This window comes from Maylandia zebra, linkage group LG8 (genome assembly GCF_041146795.1).
Source record: "Maylandia zebra isolate NMK-2024a linkage group LG8, Mzebra_GT3a, whole genome shotgun sequence".
NCBI classification, from domain to species: domain Eukaryota; kingdom Metazoa; phylum Chordata; class Actinopteri; order Cichliformes; family Cichlidae; genus Maylandia; species Maylandia zebra.
In genome coordinates this window covers 9,370,807-9,394,526 of record NC_135174.1, presented here as the reverse complement: position 1 = coordinate 9,394,526, position 23,720 = coordinate 9,370,807, and the positions used below count along the sequence as shown (strand labels likewise).

General features: G+C 43.3%; 1 protein-coding gene across 2 annotated transcripts; it reads left to right on the top strand.

Moving 5' to 3' along the window:
- Nucleotides 1-1,900: 1,900 nt before the first annotated feature.
- cbx7b (chromobox homolog 7b) lies at nucleotides 1,901-23,363 on the top strand. 2 transcript variants are annotated; one of them, XM_076887278.1, is made up of 7 exons: nucleotides 1,901-2,262; nucleotides 12,190-12,233; nucleotides 14,659-14,724; nucleotides 16,462-16,528; nucleotides 16,647-16,989; nucleotides 18,616-18,846; nucleotides 18,934-23,363. In XM_076887278.1, exons 1-6 carry the CDS (start codon nucleotides 2,194-2,196, stop codon nucleotides 18,804-18,806), a joined length of 780 nt encoding a protein of 259 aa, XP_076743393.1. In that variant the 5' UTR covers nucleotides 1,901-2,193; the 3' UTR covers nucleotides 18,807-18,846; nucleotides 18,934-23,363. The 2 variants fall into 2 exon arrangements, with proteins under 2 accessions (XP_076743393.1, XP_004557644.2); XM_004557587.3 differs by having other exon boundaries at nucleotides 18,616-23,363.
- Nucleotides 23,364-23,720: the final 357 nt, after the last annotated feature.

Below are 23,720 nucleotides of genomic sequence, written 5' to 3'. Positions count from 1 at the left end.
TTCCCCCCCAACTTGATGATCTTCATGTAAGCTCATGAAAATCAGAAATCCAGTTTTTCCGACTATTTTTCTCTTGAAAAGTTTGTTCACTTCTACTCAGTTTTTTGTTTGGACTCCTTTACCAAGAACTGCTGCATTAGTGCATCGTGGCTCTGCTGAGGTGTTATTGAAGCCCAGGTGGCTTTGACCCTGTAGATGAATTCTCTACAGGGTTCAGGTCAGGAGCTGGTTGGCCAATGAAACACAATAAGGTGTTCAACATTCGGTAGCAGTTCTGGCACTGGAGGTAGATGCTAAGTCCTACTGGAAAAGGAGATCTGTGTTTCCATAAAGCATGTCAGCAGATGGAACCATGAAGACGATTGTGTTGACTTTGGACTTCATAACACACAGTGGGCCAGCCACCAACAACATCAGCATCATCACAGACCGTGGAAACTTCCCACTGGATTCTGTGCCTCTCCCACTCTTCCTCCAAACAACGATAAGGCCCAGGGAGCAGGATCAGCCCAGCAAAGACTTTGGAAAACATTAAGTGGAGGATAGTTTTTGAACTTTTAGTTTGAAAGCTTTTCCTATTGGTAAAGACCTCACCACCGCCCAAAATAAATACCATTAATACTACACCAAATTATTAAATTAAATCATGTAAGTTTTTTTTAATTTTTCATTTATTTATTTATTTTTCTGTGAGTCCACAGTAAAATAATTCACAGAAGAAACATTTCTGTGAATTAATGATTAAAAAACAAACAAACAGGACAGCCTGGGCAATAAACTACCCAAACTCTTTCTGTAATTTTACACATTTATCCTGTAATGTCACTGCGCCATCGCACCTAAGATCAAAGTGAGTTGTATGTGACTCGTGTGCTCTACCGCCTTAATTTCAAAATGAAGTGCAAAAAATTAGTGTGTGACTGTTCCCCGCTATTCCTAAAGATGTCTGCTTGTGGTGCCTCCTAATGCACTAACACCAGCTACAGTCCACTGATTGCAAAGCTCTTCTAACACACAATCATCTGAAGACTGGTCATCCTTTTTGTTTGTCCACTTTTTCCGACAGACAATCTATGCAGCAATGACCTTCTGTGGCTCTGGACAACTGTCAAGTCAGCAGTCTTCCTCATGATTGGGGAAGATCGCTGAGCTACTGAACAGTGGTTGCATGTGCTGAACTAGACACAGTATTGATACTGGCGGACTCATCAAACTGAAAAGATTTTTGTAAGTCAAAAAATGCAATAATATAAATTATAACAGAGAAAAGACAATATATTTCACCTTACATGTAATGCATATATAATAAATGAAAGCTTGCCTTTTTGAACTAAATGTGGGGACATAACAAACATTTTTACAATATTCTAATTTTCTGAGATGCACTAATAATGTTGTTTAAAAAAATGATAACTCCATCTGACAGCTGTATCCCTACCTCCTCTCCAACATGAAGGTTTACAGTTAAACATTAAACATTTGCTTTGCAAGCCCAGACCTGCATAAAAGCAAAGTTTGGTTGGGCCCCCTATTTACACGTTAGACACCTGAGTTGTTCCACCAAACACTAAAAGGACCCTCTCACCAAGATCAACGTCATAATTCTGTGATCAGATATGTCACAATAAAAGTACAGACTCAAGAAATCCAAGCTAATGTTCGTTTATTCCTCTACACCTCAGGTACTAACCCTTTGAAAGCTGGCTTACTTTAAGTGCATACTTAAAAATGAGCAGCTTCCATACATGTAATAACGATATTATATCATAAATATTATAATAAAAGAATGACTGTTTATACTACGGTGCTGCTGCTTTAAGTGAAGCAGAGGAGGAAAGTACTATCACCGTCTTTGGTATCCGTATACACGCTGCATAATAAGGATGATGGGGAAGCTGGTGGCGCGCGCCGGAAACGCGCTTTGGGCCAGAGCGGGCGCGCGCGAAGCGGTGTGCAGATGTGTCGCAGATTTTGTAAAGTCACTGGACGCATGGAAAGAGCCAGCAAAAGGAAGTCGCTCTGGATAAATGGGCCTTTAAACTTTCAGGAAAACGAGGCAGCCGAAGGAGACACGCGTGGAAGAAGACGTATCCGAGGGAGGGCTGTCATACGCAGTTAACGTTAGCTTAGTTTGTCGGGGAGAGGGACGTTACTTTGACAGTTAAAAGCCAGCGGACGGCGGCGTGCGAAGAGATGGAGCTGTCAGCGATCGGAGAGCAAGTGTTTGCAGTGGAATCAATCGTCAAGAAAAGAGTTAGAAAGGTAAGCGTGTAAAAAACAAAATGCGGCCAAATTATCAGCTTCTCTAGCTCTCAGCACTTTAAGGAGACACGCTTTTTTTTTCTTTTGGTGAACCAGAATGCTACTTTAAAGATGCTAATGAAAGCTTTGGAGATTAAACGAGGAGAGCAGCGTTTCTAAGCTGGTTATCTAATTGCGGAGTGTATTGAGGGAGCAGGTGAGCGGAGGATGTCCCTTTAATTTGACACGGAGACTGTTGTTCCTGTACTACAGCTTAAAGTGTCAGGTGTTTGGCTTATAAGGCTTGAAGGAGGACGCGCTATCAACCCCAAAATACTCTGCCTTTGGGCCCATTTGCTCGCTAATTGTGTTTGGGTCTAAGTTACCGTGTTGTATTGACATGTGTAGGCGCGACGCATTTGTTTACTCGCAGGGCACAGGAGGGGAGGGGAGGGGGGGGGGGGGGGGGGGGGGGGTGAAACTAGTGGTTTCCACCAGTGTCAACAACTAATATACAGAATATAAATACAGTGCTAAAGATCCACTTACATACTTGTTTCCCAAGTGAAATTAGCGATTTGCTGATATGTCAGAATCAGCATTTATAGCAGTCAAGGAATGAAAATGTAAAAAGTGAAGAAGAGATGAGAGAACCTTCATCCATGTTATAACTGTTAATGTTGCATAGTTTGTCCAACAGAGTTCTCTGCAACATCATAACAACAACCAGCAACCAGTGGATCTGAGTGCATCAGGCGGGCAGCACATGCATAATCCACAACTTGTTGTGACAATAAAACAAGATTATTTTTAAACTGTATTCATAAATAACGACTAACATTAAAGTCATTTCTTGTGTAGTATATTGTAGTAGTATTAGTATAGTAGTCGTATGTTGATATGTTGGCCAATATATCAGATTTTTTAAACATCAAATATCAGTATCAGTCTTTAAATTCTATATTGGCTCTAATATTTATGTGATCTTATTACAAGGTTTAGAAATGATAGGTAATAAATGTATTTATTACAGTCAAACATATGAGGTGCTTTTAATCATACAGTCTTTTTTTGTGTATGTGTAACTAGTGATTAAAATGAAGTCGGGGAAAAGCGGTGATTTCACCGACTGAGAATACCGTTGAGAGCCTGGAAGTTATTATTGGATGATGTCACAGAGGATGACTAATCTGAGTAGATTCGCTAGTATGTGGAAAACATACAATACATTTTGAATTGTGTTAATTATAGATATCTTCTGATGACATCATGGCAACATCTTCCTGCACATTTAACGAGAATGCGACGAGGCCTGAAATAGATAAGAAATAACAGATAATCATTAAATAAACTAATTTAAAGTTTGATTTGTTCCATTTCAGATTTGTAGTCATGCTACTGTGTTTTCATGTGATATACTTGTATAATATGTTACATTTAGGATTTCTAATGTTGTTTATATAGTTTCACACATAAAAGCTTAAAAGAGACAAACTTACTATGTACCACAAAAAAAGAAACCACCTCTGGTTGTAGCAAACGGCACATTTCAATGAAATCCAAGACACTGATGGAAAAGTTACTGTCACGGTTCTGGGTCAGGTTCGACCCAGCATTTTGAGTTCTTATGTTTTGGTTTATTTTTGAATGATTGTTTTGTTTCTCTGATGCTATGATGATTATTATTATTAGAGTTCCATGTTTTTTGTTTATCCGTGTTTAAGGATTTGTTGTTTCATGTATTGTTTGAGTTGCATGTGTTATATTCTGTCTGCCTCTCTGTCTGCGTCTTTATTTAGTGGTTTCTTGTTTCCTGTTTTATTGTGAAGGTCTGTGTCTCATGTGAGTGTGTTCAGTTCTACTGCTCCCCTGCCTCGTATAGTCCAATTTCTCCCAGCTGTGTCTCCCTCCTGTTGCCCATTCCCCGATTACCACCCTGTGTATATTAGCCCTGTGTTTTCCTGTGCTCAGTGTCGCGTCGTACCATCAGATTATGCCTGTGTGTTTCTGTTCTCAGTATTCAGTGGTCACTTCATGTTTTGTCTTCATGCCAGCAATAAAGCTGAGGTTTTGAGTTGTATTCAGTGTCCGAGTCTCGCATTTGGATCCTCCTCTCCATCCGCCTGCACACAGAGCTCTGGCAGAACGACGCAACCAGTAATGGATCCAGTGGACTCCGTGCGGTATCGGCGACCCGCAGTTTCTACCTTCCTCAAGGAGAGGGAGAGGCAGGAGGCTAGGTGTACCTGGGAGCACGAGTCACCCTTCGATGGGTCTCGTTTGGCTCTGGGTGGGCCCCGCAGCTTCCAAACCGCGATGGCTACCGCCGTTCCATCAGTTGTTCTGTCAGGGATGCGAGGGGGCAAGTGCTCTCTCTCAAAGGCAGCAGCTCCTCAGTTTTCTGGTGCCACTCCGCCGCTGCTCTTAGAATTCAGGCCCTGCAGGAGGGGCAAGCAGTGGCGAAAGAAGGATTATGTGGTGGAAGACACTGGGCTTACTCCACTGCAGTCCTTTGCTTTGTTTTTTGGGACTTCCACGTTCGGAGCTACACAAACTTCCCGCTTCTTCGTCCCAGCCCGGCCCACCGAAAGACTTTCGGTCCGGTCTGCAGGAGGATTCGCAGTCTGGCTTACCTCCCTCCTCCCCCAGTGAGCGACGCTCACGCAGCCGTCGCTCCGCTGCCTCTGGACAATCAGCAGTGGTGAGCAACAGACTGTTTTTCTCATGCTCCTCCTGAACTCATGAATGTAACGAACAATAAATCCACCCCTAAGACCCTGAAGGCTACCTGCCATGCAAGTGAATCTAAATCTGCTAACTTAGAGGTAGTTGAGTCTGTGTTTGTTAACTCTGTGAACTCCTGCTCTGAGGATTTAAGAACCGGTTTTCATTCGGCACAATCTGAACCCAGTGTTAAAATGACTAAGACTACTTTACTTGAATCTGGGGGGAGAAATTTTCGGACTGCTGTGAAATTTCTGGAGGCTGCAAGTTCTGTTTTCAAGTCAGCGGAAAGGGAGGTGGTTAATGTTTCTAAGTCAGCTTTTCAGCCATGTACTTTTCATCAAGGGCACAGGCAGTTGGTAGGGACGGAGATTGCAGGCTGTAACTTGGGCTCTCTGAAGGAAGAGGCTGTCTGCTCCCCAAGGACATTTAAGGACTCTAGTTGCCCCTTTCTACAATCTATTAAGACTGTGGCTCCTCCTAGGGACTGTTCTGTATCCCTGCTGGATGTGTCTGAGGTTGCCCACTCTGCAAAGACTATATGCCCAGACCCAGTTGGCAATATTGTGCATTTTGAGGTCGTTCCTGAGCTTCTCTCTCCTCCTGTTCCTGCTCCCAGGGTAGCTCGGGCCCAGCGTTCCCCTCCACCCATTTCAGTACCTCGGGTGGGAGGGGCCGGTGTTCAGCTGTTGCCAGCACCTGTTCCTGTGTCGGCTGGAGGCTCAGGTGAGCCCGTCCAGCAGTTGTTCTCATGTTCAGAAGGCTCAGGAGGATTAGCTCAGTCACCTTCACAACCACCGTCACTACAACCTCTATTGCAGTCCCTAGCTCAGTCTCCACCTCCACCACATTCAGCCCTGCTACCCATAGCTCAGTCATTACCAAAACCAGACTTACTACAAACTTTGTTACAGCCCAGTCAGTAGCTCAGCTGGTAGAGGAATCATTAACTTTGTCATCAGTTCAGGCCCCAGTGCTTTCACCCATTCAGTCAGCCACTCATCTTCACCCTCAGCCAGGGGTCCCAAATGGCTCTGGCCCTGCATCTGCTCCAGCTGGAGAGCCCAAGGCGCCCGTCCAGCCTCGTGCCTCGTCAGCTGGAGGGCCGGTCGGGCACGGTCGGTCCCCTGAACTGTTTTGGCCCTTGTGCTGTCGACCTCCGGGTTGACCCCCTGAACTTTTCATGGACTCCGGTTCTTGGACTCTTGTGCTCATTGTTTTTTTTGGGGGGGGTTTTTTTGGGCTGTCGGGAGCCAGCCCTTGGAGGGGGGTTACTGTCACGGTTCTGGGTCAGGTTCGACCCAGCATTTTGAGTTCTTTTGGTTTATTTTTGAATGATTGTTTTGTTTCGATGATTATCATTATTATTATTATTATTATTATTATTATTAGAGTTACATGTTTCTGTTTATCGGTGTTTAAGGATTTGTTGTTGCATGTGTTATATTCTGTCTGCGTCCTTCTTTAGTGGTTTCCTGTTTTATTGTGAAGGTCTGTCTCATGTGAGTGTGTTCAGTTCTACTGCTCCCCTGCCTCGTATAGTCCAATTTCTCCCAGCTGTGTCTCCCTCTTGTTGCCCATTCCCTGATTACCACCCTGTGTATATTAGCCCTGTGTTTTCCTGTGCTCAGTGTCGCGTCGTACCATCAGATTATGCCTGTGGGTTTCTGTTCTCAGTATTCAGTGGTCACTTCATGTTTTGTCTTCATGCCAGCAATAAAGCTGAGGTTTTGAGTTGTATTCAGTGTCCGAGTCTCGCATTTGGATCCTCCTCTCCATCCGCCTGCACACAGAGCCCTGACAGTTACAACCTTTATGTGTTTGACATTTTGACCTGAACAACCTTTTCCTTTTTTTTTTTTTTTTTTGGCCTGTCCCGTTTGGCTCTTTTGCCATCAGAATTGTTGTCTAAAGACAAAGAAAGATGCCCAGCGGATTTACTTTACCAAACTGACCATCCCAGCCTTGCCGTAATGGTCCATTTGATTCACCTTTTATTGTTTATTTTATTTTCACTTACTGAATACGGGACAGACTTGACTGGGGGAAAGAAGGGGAGAAAGAGGGAAAGAGAAAAAGCTGAGAAGAGGGACGGGGGAGAAGGGCAAAAGACAAAAACCAACAGAACGGGCAGAGAAAAAAAAAATGCATATATCAATCACCTGGATCACCTGCTGAGAAAGGAAAAAAGAAAGCAAGCAGAAGAGAACAAGAGTAATAGAATAAACAACATCACAATGATATATGGGAATATGACAGTAAATACTAAATGTTAAACATTATTGTGCAGCACATAAGATCAACAGAACACAGTGTGCTTTGAGGTAGGAGCCAAAAAGGGTGTAGTTTGTGGGTGTGATCACCCGTGTGTACACCTGTGAGCATGGACGCGCTTGTTTTTTGTTTTTTAAAAGGTTCCTTCATGTAATAATCTGCTAGAGGGTGTGGGGGGGCCACAGCCCCGTCCTCCAGGGCATGAAGCAGGTATGGAGGAGATCAAAACTCCAGACATCCAGAGGCCCCCAGAATACAAGAGACCAAGGAAGACCAACAGAGGGGCAGCTGCGCCACTGTCCCAGAAAGAGCTGAGGAGAGTCCCAGATGAGGGCTCACTCAGCAGCCGCGGAGCAGAAGCCAGGGGGAGTTGCAGTGACGCGCCCGTGAGCTCCGCCGGCAGCCAGCTGCGCCTGAGTGACCGAGCCCCAGGCCGAGAGGCCGGGGGCACCCCACCTCCGAAGTGGCCCGAGCGAGCCCCAGGCTCCAGGCCCCGATAAGCGGCCGCCAAGGAGTGAGCCGGTGTGTACCTGGACGCCCATCCCCGGACACAAAGAACCACCAACGCACCGATGTCTGAGGGAGTCCGCCACTGGCAGGGGAAGTGGTGGTAGGGGGAGATAGGCCTCCAAACCTTGGAGGGCCTGAGATGTCCCCAGAGAGGTGGCGCCTGACACCCAACCTGACATATAGACACAGACATACAGGCACACACATATACAAACATCCATTCCCACCCTCATGCTCTCATATGCACTCACTCCACACTCAACCAACGTGGAGACAGACATAAAGAGACGTTGTACACACGATCACACTCCCCAAGCGTACTCTACAAACCGGGTCTAGGTGCCCCCGCCCCTGGAGGGGGGAACTGCACCCAGACCCAGGTGGTGTTTCCCTTTTCCCTGCGGTGGGGGGAGGCAGACCGCCCCGACTCCGTAGCAGCAGGAAGGCTCCACACTCCAGACCGCAGTCGGACGGCCAACTCCTCCTCCTAGTCCTAGCCCCCCTGCTCCAGCAGGTCGCAGAGAATGGGGGTGAGAGAAGACTCCAAACCTCCCTCCACCCGCTCATTGTAGTGTTGATGCATGTGTGTTCTAAGGTGCATTTAAAACCCAGGAGGGCATGGAGCTACCTGCCAGAGAGCAGCAGGTAAGCGCATGGTCCCTCCTGCTAGCCCTCAATGTCTACGTGTATTTAACATTGAGAGGTGGGCAACGACGCCAGGGGTGGGGTGTACACCCTGATGGTACTTTGGACTCCGTGTATCGTGCCCACCCCCAAGATCCTATATGTATGTGTAATGAGAGTGTGAGTAATGTGAATGTCTAAGTTGTGGGATAAAATTGAGGCAGAGGCAGCCAGAAGGGGACAGAGGGGGGAGGGGAGGGGGGGGGGGGGGGTAGCCTCCTCTGCACCCTGGTGACATACCCCTACTCCAAGGCCCTGCATGTGTGGGTGGTTGTGGTGGAGCGGGAAGAGGGAGGCAGCTGGAGATGGGGAGGGAAGGAAGGGAGGGGCAAGTGACCCCTCCCTGGGGCCAGCTCCCCCGCTGACCCCAGTAGGCACCCCCATACTCCGCGACCCGCCAGGGAAAGGGGGCCCAGGCCCATCCAGACTGGGCCCCAGCGCAGCAGCGCCGCCCGGCCCCACAGAGCCCGGGACAGTCCACCCAACCCCACCACAGAGAAAACTGCACCCACCCCACCATCCACTCATCTTCCAGACTACATAAGACAATAAACACCCAGGCTGAGATCTTCCTCCACCTCTCCTGTATCTCCCCCTCCTGCAGAGGGAGCTCCTGAGGAGAGGAAAGCTCCTGCAAGATGTGACAATCTCCCCCACCAGTTGAAGAGCCCCTCAGGTGGCTCGACGCACCGGCGGCACCCTGCTCCAGGGCTGGGCCCCCATGCACCCACCCGCCCACAACCCCGGCAACACACCAACCAGGACCCAAGCCCCCGAGGCCGGGTGCGGGTCCCAGCCCAGAGACGGAGCGCCCCCAGAACCTCATGCCCATCCCGGACCCACCCAGGGGCAGCCAGGCTACCAGGTCAGTAACCCACGTCCGTCAGCACAGACCCTCCCCTAGCCCCGCTGCACGCAGCCGCGAGGAAACAGTCACCTGAGAGCCAACAGAGCCCCTAACCGGACATGACCGCTACCCCGGGTTGAGCCCCCCAAGGAAGATGCCTCCGGGGAACCCCCCGACGCCCTAAGCCTGTCCCTACCCCCACACCAATCACAACAGTGAAGGCAGGACCAAACTATGACCCCCCACCCCCACTAGGTGATGGAGCTGATCAAAGGAGCCCAGAGCAATTGATCTGATGTGGTGGCAGAGGCTGTATCAAGACTAATGTAATCTAATAGATAATTTCTATATTGGTTAGAGTTAAGATTATTTTTATTTTTCCAGTTCATGAGGACTGTTTTCTTGGCTATGCATAGGGCAGTGAAAACCATATGGGCTATATTCTTTTCTGTAGTGACATTATCTAAGCTGCCCAACAAACACACTAAGGGGGAAGTTGGAATGTTACATTTCAGACACTTTGATAAGTCTTCACATATCTCCCGCCAAAACTTCTGAACTGGTGGACAGAACCAAAGAGCGTGGATATAATTGTCCGGTGAATTGGTTTGGCAGTGTGAGCAGTTGTTGGTAGACGTAAAGCCCATCTTGAACATCCGATGACCTGTATAGTGCACTCTATGTAATATTTTGTATTGAATTAATTGAAGACTGGGATTTCTAATTAGATGAAAGGTTTTTAAGCAAATCTGAGACCAGAAGTTTAGGTCTAAGTTAACTGATAAATCCGCTTCCCATTTTGCAATAGGAAGTGATATTGATTCATCTGTTTTAGAAAGCATTCTGTATATTTTGGATAGTAATTTGGGGGGTTTAAGAGTAAGAAATTGAACCACACTTGGTGGTGTTTGTAGTTCAACTTGACCCGGTTTAAATTTCTTTTTTACTATGGATTTAATTTGTTGATATTCTAAAAATCTTTTCTTGTTGATCCCATATTGTGTAACTAGTCCGTCAAATGAAATAAATTCTGTTCCTTCTAGTATATGTTCTAAATATTTGATTCCTTTATCACTCCAATCTGAAAAGTTTATCATATTATTGTTTTGTAATATGTCAGGGTTGTTCCAGATAGGTGTACGTTTGCATGGGATTAATGAAGACGCCGTCAATTTTAGAAACTCCCACCATGCTGTCAGAGAAGAGCTGATGTTGATGCTTTTAAAGCATTCATGTCGTTGGATGTTTGAGCTGATAAATGGTAGGTCTGAGATCTCTAGATTATTGCAGAGTGGTTGTTCTACATCTAGCCAAGGTTCATCTAAGAGGGTATGTTTTAGCCATCCTGAGATAAACTGAAGCCTGTTGGCTAAGAAGTAGTGCTGAAAGTTAGGCAGTTCTAGTCCTCCTTTATCCTTGGTCTTTTGTAGTGTTTTTAAGCTTATACGTGGGGGTTTATTTTTCCAAAGGAATTTGGACATACATGAATCTAGAGATCTGAACCAATCTTGTGGCGGTTTAGTTGGGATCATTGAGAATAAATAATTTATTTTTGGTAAGACCATCATTTTTATAGCGGCAACCCTTCCCATGAGTGATATGGGTAGACATCTCCATCTAGCCAGATCATCTTCTACCTTCTTTAAAAGTGGGATATGGTTTAATTTAGTTAGATCTGCAAGCTTGGGAGAGACATTAATACCTAAATATTTTATATTTCCCGCTTGCAGTGGTGTAGAAGAGGAATTATGGAAAGAGCAATTAATCGGTAGGACTGTAGATTTTGACCAGTTAATTGAGTAATCTGATATTCTTGCAAAAGAGTTTATCAATTCAATCACCCCAGAGATATTGGTTTGTGAATTTTGGAGAAAGAGTAACACATCATCCGCATAAAGGCTGATTTTATGTTCCACGTTCTTGCATTTTATGCCCTTAATTACTGAATTCTGTCTAATTGCTGCTGCTAGTGGTTCAATAAAAATTGCAAACAGTGAAGGGGAGAGTGGGCATCCCTGCCTGGTGCCCCTCAAGAGACAGAAGCTGGAGGATGTCTGGTCATTTGTTTTAACACAAGCTGTTGGGGAATTATATAATATTTTTAACCAGTTTATGAAAGAGGATCCAAAACCAAATTTGTGTAAAGTTGCAAATAGAAATTTCCAGTTAACTCTGTCAAATGCTTTTTCTGCGTCTAAAGAGAATATTGTAGTTTCTAGGTTTTTACTGTATGAGTAGTCTATCAAATTAAGTAATCTACGTGTATTTGTTGATGAGTGCCTACCTTTTATGAAACCAGTTTGGTCAGGATGAATTAAGAGGGGGGTTATTTTCTCCAGTCTCTTTGAGAGAGCTTTGCAGATTATTTTAAGGTCTACATTTATAAGGGATATTGGACGATAGCTTGAGGGATATACAGGGTCTTTGCCTGGTTTTAGCAGGAGATTAATGTTTGCAGAATTCATATTTGATGGAAGTGACCTGAACAACCTGATACCATCAAATCTAACTGCCTGGCCCCGCGATATCACATCCAGGCAGTTAAATCAGTTTAAATGTGAAAATGCTGCACAGAATAGCGATGCACTCCCTTAAGTTGCATCAAAATGAGACATTGTGCGTCTGAGAGATGAGGTAATTGTTGATGGGCTGATTTCATTGTGCTTGGCAGTGGTTCCCAACCTGGAGGTGAAAGCACTCACAGTAGGTCACAAGATCCACTGAGTGGAGGAAAAAAGAGAAGAGAGGAGCAGAAAGTTTTGTTTTGGTTTGTTTTTTGTTTTTTTCTTGTCTGTTTTTTTTTTTTTTTTGGCTTGTAATTTGTTTCTTCAATTACTTAAACAGTTCAAAACGGGGGGGGACAAACACTACTCTCTATTTGAAGCTGCTCTGAAACTTTGTCTCCACAGGGGAATGTGGAGTATCTGCTGAAGTGGAAAGGATGGCCTCCAAAGTGAGTATGTAGATTAGAAGAATAGGATGGATAACATGAAATGGAACTGAATGTGACTCACAGAGTGGTCTGCAAAAGTCTTGAGCCACCCCTCATTTTTTAAAAAATATTGTACTTAACAGGACCCAGTTTTGCCTGTAACTTTTTGAAAGTGGTTTTGAACAGTAGTCCTTTGGCTTTCTGAAGGTAAAACACAACTAGCATCCAAAAAAGAGCTTTGGAGTATCCTTCAAGAACCCCGGAGAGCTATTCCTAAAGTTTAAAACATTACAAGAAAGCTTGCCCAAAACACTTCAAACTATATGAAGAATAAAGTTGGTCATATTATATATGGACCTTATGGCTTGTTAAAAGTGTGCAAACTTAGATTTTGACTACAGACTGAATTTCTGTGCATTGTTGCACATGTTACAATAATTTCCATCACCTGTTTCTCATATTCCTAGCAAAATATGAAGAAATGCCAGTTGGGCCAAGATTTACTCTCCACATAAACACACTGTTCAACATTGCAATCAATCATATTTATCTTTTTAAAAGTATATAAACAATGCATCAGATGTTGTGAAATTAGAAATGTAGTAATTTGTTGAAAAACATGCCCATTTTCAATTGGATGCAAGCTGCATCTTTCAGAAAAGTTGAAACAGGGACAAAAAAAACAGGATGATCTCATGACAAATCAGTTAATGTACAGTAGCAGTATGATTGGATAATAGGACATCCTATAGGCGAGGTCTGTGCTTTGGCAGTTTGACACTGTAAGAATGTTTGTCAGAGCAAAATTTCAGAGAATTAGAGGATTTCATCACATATGGTGTGGCGTGGTGATTAGCACTGTAGCCTCACAGCAAGAAGGTCCTGAGTTCCATTCCACCAGGCTACCATCTGGCTCGGGCCTTCCTGTGTGGAGTTTGCATGTTCTCCCTGGGTACTCTGCCTTCCTAAGAACGCAGTTAGTGGGGTTAGGTTAATTAATGATTCTAAAGTGCCCATAGGTGGGAATGATTGTCTCTCTCTCTCTATGTGTTAACCCTGTGACGGACTGGCGACCTGTCCAAGGTGTACCCTCCCTCTTGCTCTATGGTACCTGGGATAGGCTCCACCCCCTACGACCCTGACAAGGATAAGCAGAAAAGAATGGATGGATGGTATTCAGAGAGAAGCTATGCAGGGGAGAACCTGTATTGAATGACCATAGTTATCAGGCTCTTAGATAGCTCTGGATTAAAGATTGACACAGTTTTATTGTGAAAATCTTTACACTGTCACTTTCTCTGACGTAAACTCACTTTGGATGGACTGAGGCAAAGGGAAAATTTGTTTTACGGTCTGATAAGGCAGAATTTAAAGCAGCAGAATCAGTTTCTAATAAAGAGCCATCATTATTAAAGAGCCATAGAGACATTAAAAAGCAAGAGGAAGGAGTTATATATCAAGCAACAGTGGGTAAATACTTTCCTTTCTTGACTACAGCAGCTGCTTTTCTCAGTCCCTAAACAGTTAGTGTTGTTAAAAGAACACAGTGGTGCTCATCCTTATGATCCAGCTTTTATTGAAATATGTTACTGACACCATGCATGAATTTAAAATGAGAATTCGTTTTTATAATAATAAATCTCGATCAATTAAACATTCAATATGTCGTCCTTGTTTTATTTCAACTTAAATACAGGTTTTAAATGGGATTTTTTTTGTGTATTGACTTTGTGGGAATGGGGTTGTGTATACTCTGACCCACGACAGCATTAAAACCACCTGCCTGATACTCTGTAGGTCCCCTTGGTGCTGCCACCCATTGGGGCATGGACACAGGATCTCTGGGAGTGTCCTTCTTTGGGCCCTGTTTGGGTTGTAGGGTAGGTCCTCTTGTTCGATTGTATTGAGATCTCGGGAGCATGGAGGTCGGGTCAACGCTTTGGGATCTTTGTCGTGTTCCTCGAGTCATTCCTGAGCAATTTTTGCAGTGTGCACGGGCACATTATTCTCCCGGGGTAAGCCGCTATCATCAGGGAGTGTAGTTACCATGGAGCAATATTTACGTGGGTGGTGTGTGTCAGGTGACATCCACATGAATGTTAAAATCTAAGGGTTCCCAGAAGAACTTTTTATTGTATGCAGACGATCAGTGTTTTTCACTTAAGCTGTCAGTGGTTTTAATGTTGTAAATATCAACATACTAAAAAATATAGAAATGCAGTTTTGAAAAGTTACACCAGGGCAAGAATTTATTTTAACTGGAGTTCTAAAGTTTGTTTTTCTGATTTAGAAATACAATAAATACACTGTGTCAGCACTTTGGCCTTGTTTTTAAATGAATCAACAGACTGATTTTAATTACCTAAATGATTATAATAATAAATTATTTATGGAGGTCATTGAAAAACGAAGAAAGCTTTTATATATGTTTTGCATCCTCCTACAGGTACAGCACTTGGGAACCTGAGGAACACATTCTGGACCGGCGCTTGGTTCAGGCCTACGAAGAGAAGTAAGGCTGCCTTCAGCCACCATTTGTCATTTATTTTTTCAACTTTGTACTTTGCTCCTTTATTTAACACAAACTGACATGCAGAGTCTAATTTTTGTTTATAAATGTGTGCATATATATACGTATATAGATACAAATTATATTATATTTTTAGGGTTTCCCCTTGGATGCAGTGTGTTATCAGTCTGATATCTGTCTGCACTTGAATGGGGTCAAGTTGGCAGTTGCATACACTCTGAATCTGATAATCCAGCAGTTTTCCTAGTATTTGTTCATCTGCCTTCACGCACATATAAACTTGACTCACATCCCATTCTTAATCTATAGGGTTTAATATGATGTTTGCCCACCCTCTGTAGCTTCAACAGCTTCAGATCTTCTGGGATGGCTTTCCACAAGTTTTATGAGCGTGTTTATAGGAATGTTTGATAATTCTTCCAGAAGGGCATTTGTGAGATCAGACAATGATGCTGGAAGAGAAGGCCTGGACGTTGTCACTTGGCGCAATGCACAAAGTACTGATCTCCAGGCAGTCACCAAACCCAGACTTGTCCATTGGTTTACTAGACAGAGAAGAGGGATTTAGAGATGCAAAGGGTCTGGGCTGCTCTAGAGTCCAGTGGCAGCGTGCTTTACACATCCTTATTCAACGCTTTGCATTGGGCTTGGTGATGTAAGGCTTGGATGTATCTGCTTGACCCTGGAAAACCATTCCATGAAGCTCTCTACACACTGTTCTTGAGCTAATCTAAAGGCCACATGAAGTTTAGAGGTCTGTAGCGACTGACTCTGCAGAAAGTAGGTAGGTGATCTCTGCGCAGTATGTGCCTCAGCATCTGCTGACCGCACTGCTACCGCACTGCTGATTTTTCTTGGCTGAGTTGTCATCGTTTCCTCCAGTCGCTTCCACTTTGTTATAATAACACTAACAGTTGACTGTGGAACATTTAATAGCAAGAAAATTCCACGACTGGACTCGTTGCACAGGTTTCATCCTATCACAGTACGATCCTGGAATTCACTGAGAGCGACCCATTCTTTCAATGTTTGTAAAAGCAGTCTGCATGCCGAGGAGCTTGATTTTATACACATGTAGAATTCAGTTATTTGGATTTACAAATCATTATAAATCATCAAAAAGCACATATAGAAACATAGACAGAAATTTGCATTTAACTATGACATTTGAAATAAGACAAGATTTCTTCTTATTTGTTTGTATAACCTCTAAATTGGTACTTGGTTCTTTAATCATATATATGTTGGTGATTTCTGAAAGGAGAATTGCTAAACAACACCCACACACACACACATATATATAATTTTTTTTTATATAATTTTTGGACGAATATTGAAGTAAAGCATGTAGGTAGTCTCCTTGGGCAACACTGGAAGACTATTTTTAGAAGCCTCCTTGAAAGCCCCTCTCTGACCATTTACATTTGTACGTCTGCAGTGATTCCAAAATGTCACAATCGCAACCTTTCAGCTTGAATTAATTAGGGAGGGGCCAAAGTTGTTCGGTGGTGAGCAACAGTTGTGTTGTTGTTAATGCACAGTGTCCCTATGTATGATGGCACACATGGCGTAGTTTGAGTGGTTGTTGTCTAATGTAGTACCTCAAAGCTTCCCAACATTACAGTACAGCTCTTTTCAGACTTTCTGACCCCGAGTCAGAACGCACAATTTGGCTTGGATGCTTTTCCTGCCTGACAAAGGTCTGCTTGGTTTTTCCAGAGAACAGAGAGAACGAGCTCTGGGTCCCAGAAGGAAAGGAGCCAAATCCAAAAGAATCCTTCTGCAGGTAAAGTTTGGAATTTGATTAAAAATTATATATATATAAAATTCAAACTGTGTTTCTCTCATTGGGGCCTGACAATGACGTTACTCTTTTTTTCTTTTTCTGTTTGATCTTGATTCAGAATACTGTCTACACCATGGATCTCCGCAGCGCTCACAAGATTCCCGAAAAGCCTGCACCACGCCTGCGTCTGTCTCTGACACGCTCTCTGCTCCCCGAGGATGACCATCAGCCATACAGACAGGAATCACAACACAGACTGAGGACGAAGGAGTTCAGATGCTTTAACTCAAACCCTCCAAGTCCAAGAAAAGAGAACTGGGAAGAGCATGGAGAGGAAGACGAGGAGGAGGAGGAGGACGAGGAAGAGGAAGAGAACAGCATGGAAGATGATGAGGACAGGGAGGAGGAGCAAGAGGAGACTCAGAAGAACACAGCAAAGGAGAGCGATGGCATTTTAAATGGTATGTGTGTCACTTGGTCAGCCAGTGGACTCTAATCAGCTGCGTTTGCCTCTGGGATGCTCTCATGAGGTCAGGGGCCAGTTAATAAACAAGCAACTGTATTTAATAGATAAAAAGAATGACTTGTCTATCTTTGTTATTGCTTTTTTTAATTAACTGACTACATTAACTTGATACGAGCATTGACACCGGGTTGTTTTTGTCCCAGTCGACCCTCACTGACTAGTCCTTTTCTAAGGTTTTAAGTAGCTTGTTCTGCTGTTTGGAGTGCAAAGACCCGAGTCAGGGGGAGAGGGGCTTAAGCCCATCAATCAAGTGACTAACACAGAGAGAAGAGCAACCACACACTCACGTTTACACCTCTGGGTGGCTGAGAATCACCTACTATACATGTCTGTTGTAGCAGTTCCTGTTGTTTCTACCTTGCTGTCCTTCTGATCAACGATAAGTCCCATCCATGTGCAGTTGTTTTTCAATATGAGATACCATCCGTCCATTTTCTTCTGCTGATCCATATCAAGGTCACCTCTCCCACCCATCATAGGCTGGAAGATGGGCTACACCACCTTTCAGCACTTCTAGTGTAACTCTAGTCTTTGTTCTTCATCCTCCATCTCTCTGTTCTGTAAATGTATTGTAGTGACAGAGCATCTCCCAGCTGTCAGCAGACTATCATGCTGTTCTCTTAATGCTAGTGTTATCCAGAAGGGTGTCCAGGCCACAGTGTAAGTCTGTGAATGCACAATTGTTTGTGTTACAAATTTTCACACATCTACTCAGGCTATCTCCTGGGCTCCTCCCCACCCAGCTGCAATAACACATACACAGGGTAGACCCAGCACTCGCTGGAGAGAGTATGTATCTTTAAACCCCCACAGAGAAGTGGAAAACAATAGGGGAAAAGACATCTGGAATACCCTGTTTATCCTGCTGCAACCCTGATCCAAGCTTGAATAAGTGGAAGAAACTGGATGGATAAATTGTTTATATTTGATAAATATTGTTTTGCCCCGATAAAGAGAGATGGTTTGGGATGATTGATTTGTCATTTACTCACTATGAGTCATTAGTTATTATAGTAATTAGTGATCATTAGTTAATATTAATCTCTCTTGTGTCTTTTGTTGTCTCTCCAAAAACTGTCTTCTTTCTACCCTCACCTTTTCCCCTTTCTGTGAAAAGGGAGTTTTTCTTTCCCACTTTCGCCAAGTGCTTGGTCAAAGGAGATTGTGTGATTGATGGGGTGTTCTGTATTATTGTAAGGTCTGTACCTGACAATATAAAGCACCTTGAGGTGACTCTTGTTGTGATTTGGTGCTATTTGAATTGAATTTAACGGGGATTGCCTCCTCTCCTAGTTCAGTAACAGGGAGCGGTCTTGTTGATATTCACTGTTCTGCATGATCGTGCAGTAATCCCAACCGTAGTGTGCTCTTCTGTTTTCTGGGAAACATAAGCAGCCACGTGCACTCTGTTTTGATGCATGTTATAACATGCATCAAAACAGATCAGTCAAGGCAAGCTAACTCAGAACTCGAGTGGCAGCCTTGATGCAGTAGTTGTCTTAGTGTAAATGTACACTTTTCACCTTCTGCCTTTCTCCCTCTGTGTCCCTGCCTCAACCAGGACATGAGAGGACAGACGGCTGGAGCTCCACGGGACCAGACGAGGGCACTACATCAGAAAATATCTGGAGACCCGTCATATGTCCGGGAGAAATAACTGTCACAGACATCACCCTGAAATCCCTCACAGTGACTTTCCGAGAGTCAAGAGTGGCCAAAGGCTTCTTCAGAGACTGGGGCCTGAAAGTCTGAATTCTGGAAATGGGGTTGGCCGGTTAGCAGTGGAGGCATGGTGAGAGGGAGCTGAAGGCACCGACACAGTAGGTAAAAGGTGCCACAGTAGGTGTTTTCACTCTCTCTCTGCTTGTCTCATTGCCAGCCTCTCCCAACTTTCTGAGTGGTACATTTACATGCACAGAGTCACCTGAATATAAGCTGATCTCCAGGTAAAGTGTTATTTTCATTGTTCTTGACACTTTTCCTACAATCAGACTGAGTTGCCTTGAATAAGAAGAGCATTACATCAATGTTTATATTAAGAACAGGATTTAAAACTTGAGTAAATCCTGAAAGGAAGTTATTTTGTGGTTCCAGTAGAATGAGAGGCTTATAAAGTGATGGCCACAGTAAGGACCTTCTGACCAAAACTTAAAAAATGGCCACCATACAACTTGCGTAGCATTCTCATGCATTAAATAAGTGGATCAGCCACAGAAGAAGTCCACGCGGTACGTCATGTGGACAACTGCAAAAATCTTGCTCTGCTCCATTTTTCTAAGTGAATTTTCATTTTTTATGACAACCAAGACAACAGAAAAACATGGAAAGCTACATCTCCAGAGAGAGAGATCAGGTTATCCAAACACAGGTCCAACACAAACGTGATGAAAAGACAGTACTGAATATCTGTGAAGGCATTGAATACTGGCAAAATCATTTTGGTATCTGTTCTTTCCTTTGCCACTGGAGCAAAGACTGGGCCACATTAAGTATTTCAGCTAATCATGACCAAGGTACAGTCAGAAACACTGACAGATCAAATGTGAAGAATGTCCAGACATCTGGAATCAAACAGCTGGAAATGTGTGGAGGTAAAATGGCTCAGAGTTTACTTGTATTGTTGGCATTGCTTAATGCATAGATGTCCAAAGTAAAGTTCTCCTCTAGAGATGTCTTTCAAAGAAACACAACTACAGTCGCACAGTAGTGGATAGGGGTTTTCTTTGTTACCCTAAGGTATAGTAAAGATGCAAAACACATTTCTGCCACGACAAACCATTTGAAAAGTCACCTGCTTCATAGTTAGTTTACCAGGTTTGGCAGAGCGGCCAGATCGCACCAATCCATCCAAGCTGTCAGTGGTGGGTCATTGGTTATGGCTACCTGACAGTACTGACAGGCACCGTGAAACCAAAAACTTAGTTGCTTTGAGAATGAAGTATTTCTTCTCCTTGATGTCCCAAATGTCCAAATTATTGACCCATGTGGATTTAAAATCCCTGTAACTGTTTGAAATTGCATAAATGTTGATCCCGGAGGCATTCAGACAATGATGGAAAACAAGTAAAGTAGCGCTCCCGCAGGCAATTCCATGGTTTTAGTGATGGAAACACAGAGCTCCGTACTTTACGTGGATCCCAAGTTATGACTGAACACTGTGAATCGAGAGGATCTTACCTTTCATGCAGAGTCTTTATTTTTGAACTCCAGCGATGAAGTATATGTAGTAGTTTCACAGTTTAAAGTAGCACAAAACTGGAAAGTCAAACAGCCAATTCCTTTGATATTGCACTTTTCATTAGCGCCTGAGCAAATTTCTTGGCTAAATGTTTGACCTTACATTAGATCGTCTTTTTCCTCTAAGCCCATTTGCCCCATGACGAGCAAAATCCACTGACAACTCCCCACCAGCGTGATCTGAGTTTGCCATTTATGTTTGTGTAATAGTTATGGGCTTTTGTTTTTGTTTTTTGCTTTAGACATGTTAGCTTTAGAGGTGGTTCAAATTTGTCTGGCCTCTACCCTTTGACCTGTTCAACCTGGGTATCCCTACCAGGAGCCTCTGCTCCCACTGGCACAGCTCTCCTGGTCATTGAAGCACACAGGCTACATTAGTAAACATGTGAGGAAGAGAAGGGAGGAGTTCTCTGTGCATGTAAACGGAGCCACACTAAGCCAGCCTGACTGGACTCAAACATTTTGTACATACTCAGTGAGGTGGGCTTAGGTATCAGACCCATACTAACACACAGTGCTGTACCTGTAACCTGTAAACTCATAGACTGTTACTGCTGTACAACACGTGGCTTTAGTCTTGTATGCGTTTCAAAATCCTCCGAGAGAAGATTTGATCCGCCTGCATGCCTTTCTCCTCCAGTACAGTTACTATAGCGATATAAAGACGGTGTAGTCTTCTCTGTTCAACTAGCTCTTCATCTCCGCACATATAGCCCACCATACAAGTGACAAATTTGTACCAAAAGGAGAAACTAAATGAGAGAATGTATTAAGGAATTGCACTGTATTAGCATCATAGAGGTTTGTGTGTCCACCGGGAGGCTCTCTTTGCAAAGACTGATGGGTAGAATTTCAAAGGCAAAGTTTTAAAGCTGCTACCAGCTGATGTTTCGCACCAATATTCAGTCCCTTTTAATCATATCATTTGCACTGTCCTTATCCATTAATGTGATTCTTTTAAAACTGGAAATGCCTCATTAAGTCAATTACCAAAAGGCTAAAAAGCCGAGCTAATGCATTTAGTTTTGTCAACCGTGTAGCGTTCCAGCACAACTTTCAGAAAATGTGCTTTTCGGCTAATAAAACAGATAATATTAGTAACCCATCATCTAACAGCCGGCTAAGGCTCTTAGCCAGTGATAATGTCATTTAATAATGCAGGAAAACCTTTCAGTTTTAAACAAATGGTCTCTGAAAACAAAGAGGGACTAACGTGGACATTAACATGTAAAACTGGACGAGAGTCTATACTTTAAAATTTGAAACTGTGTAACTACATGTAAAGTCTCTTATGTTGGAAGCTGTAGCAGGCTTTATAAAACACTTTTCCAAACTGTATAAATCCCCAGTCACACCAGCCTAAAGACCAATAGGAACCCAAAGTAATGTGCGTAGAAGAATGCACATTTTTCCAGAGGGACCGGTGGTGTCTGAGGGGCCGCCAACTGATCTCTAGCAACCTATAATTGGTTATCTCATAACATAAGTATCTGTAACATGATATATTCACAGTAATTATGAGTAAAAGGTCATTTTGGACCAGGCTAACCTATAGCTAGGGTGACCAGATCCCAAGAAACTGAATGTGAGGGACACGTCAGCGATGCTGAGAGGTAGTCTGAAACGTTCATATCCAACCACAAAATAAAAATACAATAAATTGTTCATGTTCCAACTCTCCCAGTAAGTAAATACACTACTGAAAAAGAAAGCTCTAGTTTGTTCTTATGCTATGATGTGATGGGCTTTATATACTCCTGTATTTTTCTTTTTTATGTCTCTGTTATTCCAGTAGTTCTGTTTGCATCATTGCATAGATTGGACAAGGAATCAAAGTGCTGCACGGTCCCACATAAGGACGGGCTTCTGGTCACCCGAGTAGGTTTGGCTTATTATTTTACATTAGTTTCATCACCGGGTTTTGCTTAGAGATTCCTTCTTTCGTCTGCATTTCCATGAACATTTCTTCTAACGTTGACTGAAAAAGTTGAGTTTTTGCAGTTCATACATGACTTTAAACTAAACTTTAAAACACCACCTCGCTTCACTTCTGCTAAAAAGGTTTCAGAACACCGAGAGATGAAAATCACAGAAATCCAAATCATTTAGATGATATTAAAAACGATTAAAGATATCAACGTTCAAAATGATCAATTCCATGACAGCTGAGCAGCCAGCGGCTCAAATAAATGGAAACCTTGACAAATGATTGCGATGTGTTAATCAAAAGTGGAAGGTTTGAGTTATCAGGGAGCGACACTGAATGATCAGTATTACAAATTCAAAACAAACTAAGAAGTAAAGCCTAACTCTGGACCCAGCAGGTCAGTCTGACTCCACAGGCTTCCACTGGGGACGCAGGAGCCGATGTGATGTGTCACATCTATGGAATCTCCCACAGAGGCATCGCATTGGTCCACATGTTGTTTATATCACACTGAGGATTGATGGGTCAGCCTCTCATGATCTTCAAACTGTCTCTGTGTGACAACGAGCTGCAGGGAATGGAAGTGCCTGATGTTGCCTTTTTTTTCTTTTGTCTGTGGAGCTTTTAGGGCTAATACTTCCCTTTTACACACACACATTAACACACCTTTCCCGTCCCAGTTTTTTGTTTGGCTGTTTTTGTTTTGTTTTGTTTCTGTATGTCTGGATTTCACCATCCTTCAATGATGTTACTAAGACTTGAAAAACAAGGCGACGCGAGGAGGAAGCCGGAGAGGAAACGTGTATTTTTTGGTGGTTATTTTTCTACATTGACCTGAATGTATATTTATTCTTTGAGGGTGTATTTGTCACTTCGATGACCAACAAGGATAGTTTTTTATACAGTTTGTGATAACCACTGAGCTCATGCCATACTTCAGTGTTGCTGACATGACGTAAAAAGCACCTTGGATTTGACGTTGCCTGACGTGGTTGCTCGCGCTGCTTTCGTCCACCACTGAGCGAAGAACCTTGCACTTTATTGTGATGTAACCCTAGATTACATGCTCCGGTTTATGAAGTGTCATCGTGTATAAACTATTTCTATGGTACTACTAAAATAAATGTTGCTCATGTTTAATATCATTTGAAGTCAGCCTCTTGATTATTTACAGTGACACGAGTGACTTTTTCCAGGTGCAGTTTTGTGTCTAAAGGTTATAACAGATCTACAGTGGGTCGACATGTGGTGTCACTTTAAGTGAACTGACGAACTGAATGTGAGGTAAAGCTGTCAGAGAGCCTCCATGGCTTGCATGTAAAAGGCAAAAAAGAGGCAAATTTTAATGTGTCTGCAACTTCAGACTCAAGATATGAAGTTTTATATTTTATCATCTGAGAATGGCTCCCCTTCAGCTAACAAGTGAAAAGACTAAAGAAAGACATATATTGTATTGGACTCATTTCACAAAGTTTTACAGCCTGTTCCAGAGTAAATATACA

Excerpts from the sequence above, each read along its gene's own strand:
- cbx7b (XM_076887278.1), top strand. The coding sequence starts at position 2,194 with ATGGAGCTGTCAGCGATCGGAGAGCAAGTGTTTGCAGTGGAATCAATC. Across the intron at positions 14,725-16,461 it reads GTTCAGGCCTACGAAGAGAA|AGAACAGAGAGAACGAGCTC; the intron begins GTAAGGCTGCCT and ends TGGTTTTTCCAG. Across the intron at positions 16,529-16,646 it reads CCAAAAGAATCCTTCTGCAG|AATACTGTCTACACCATGGA; the intron begins GTAAAGTTTGGA and ends ATCTTGATTCAG.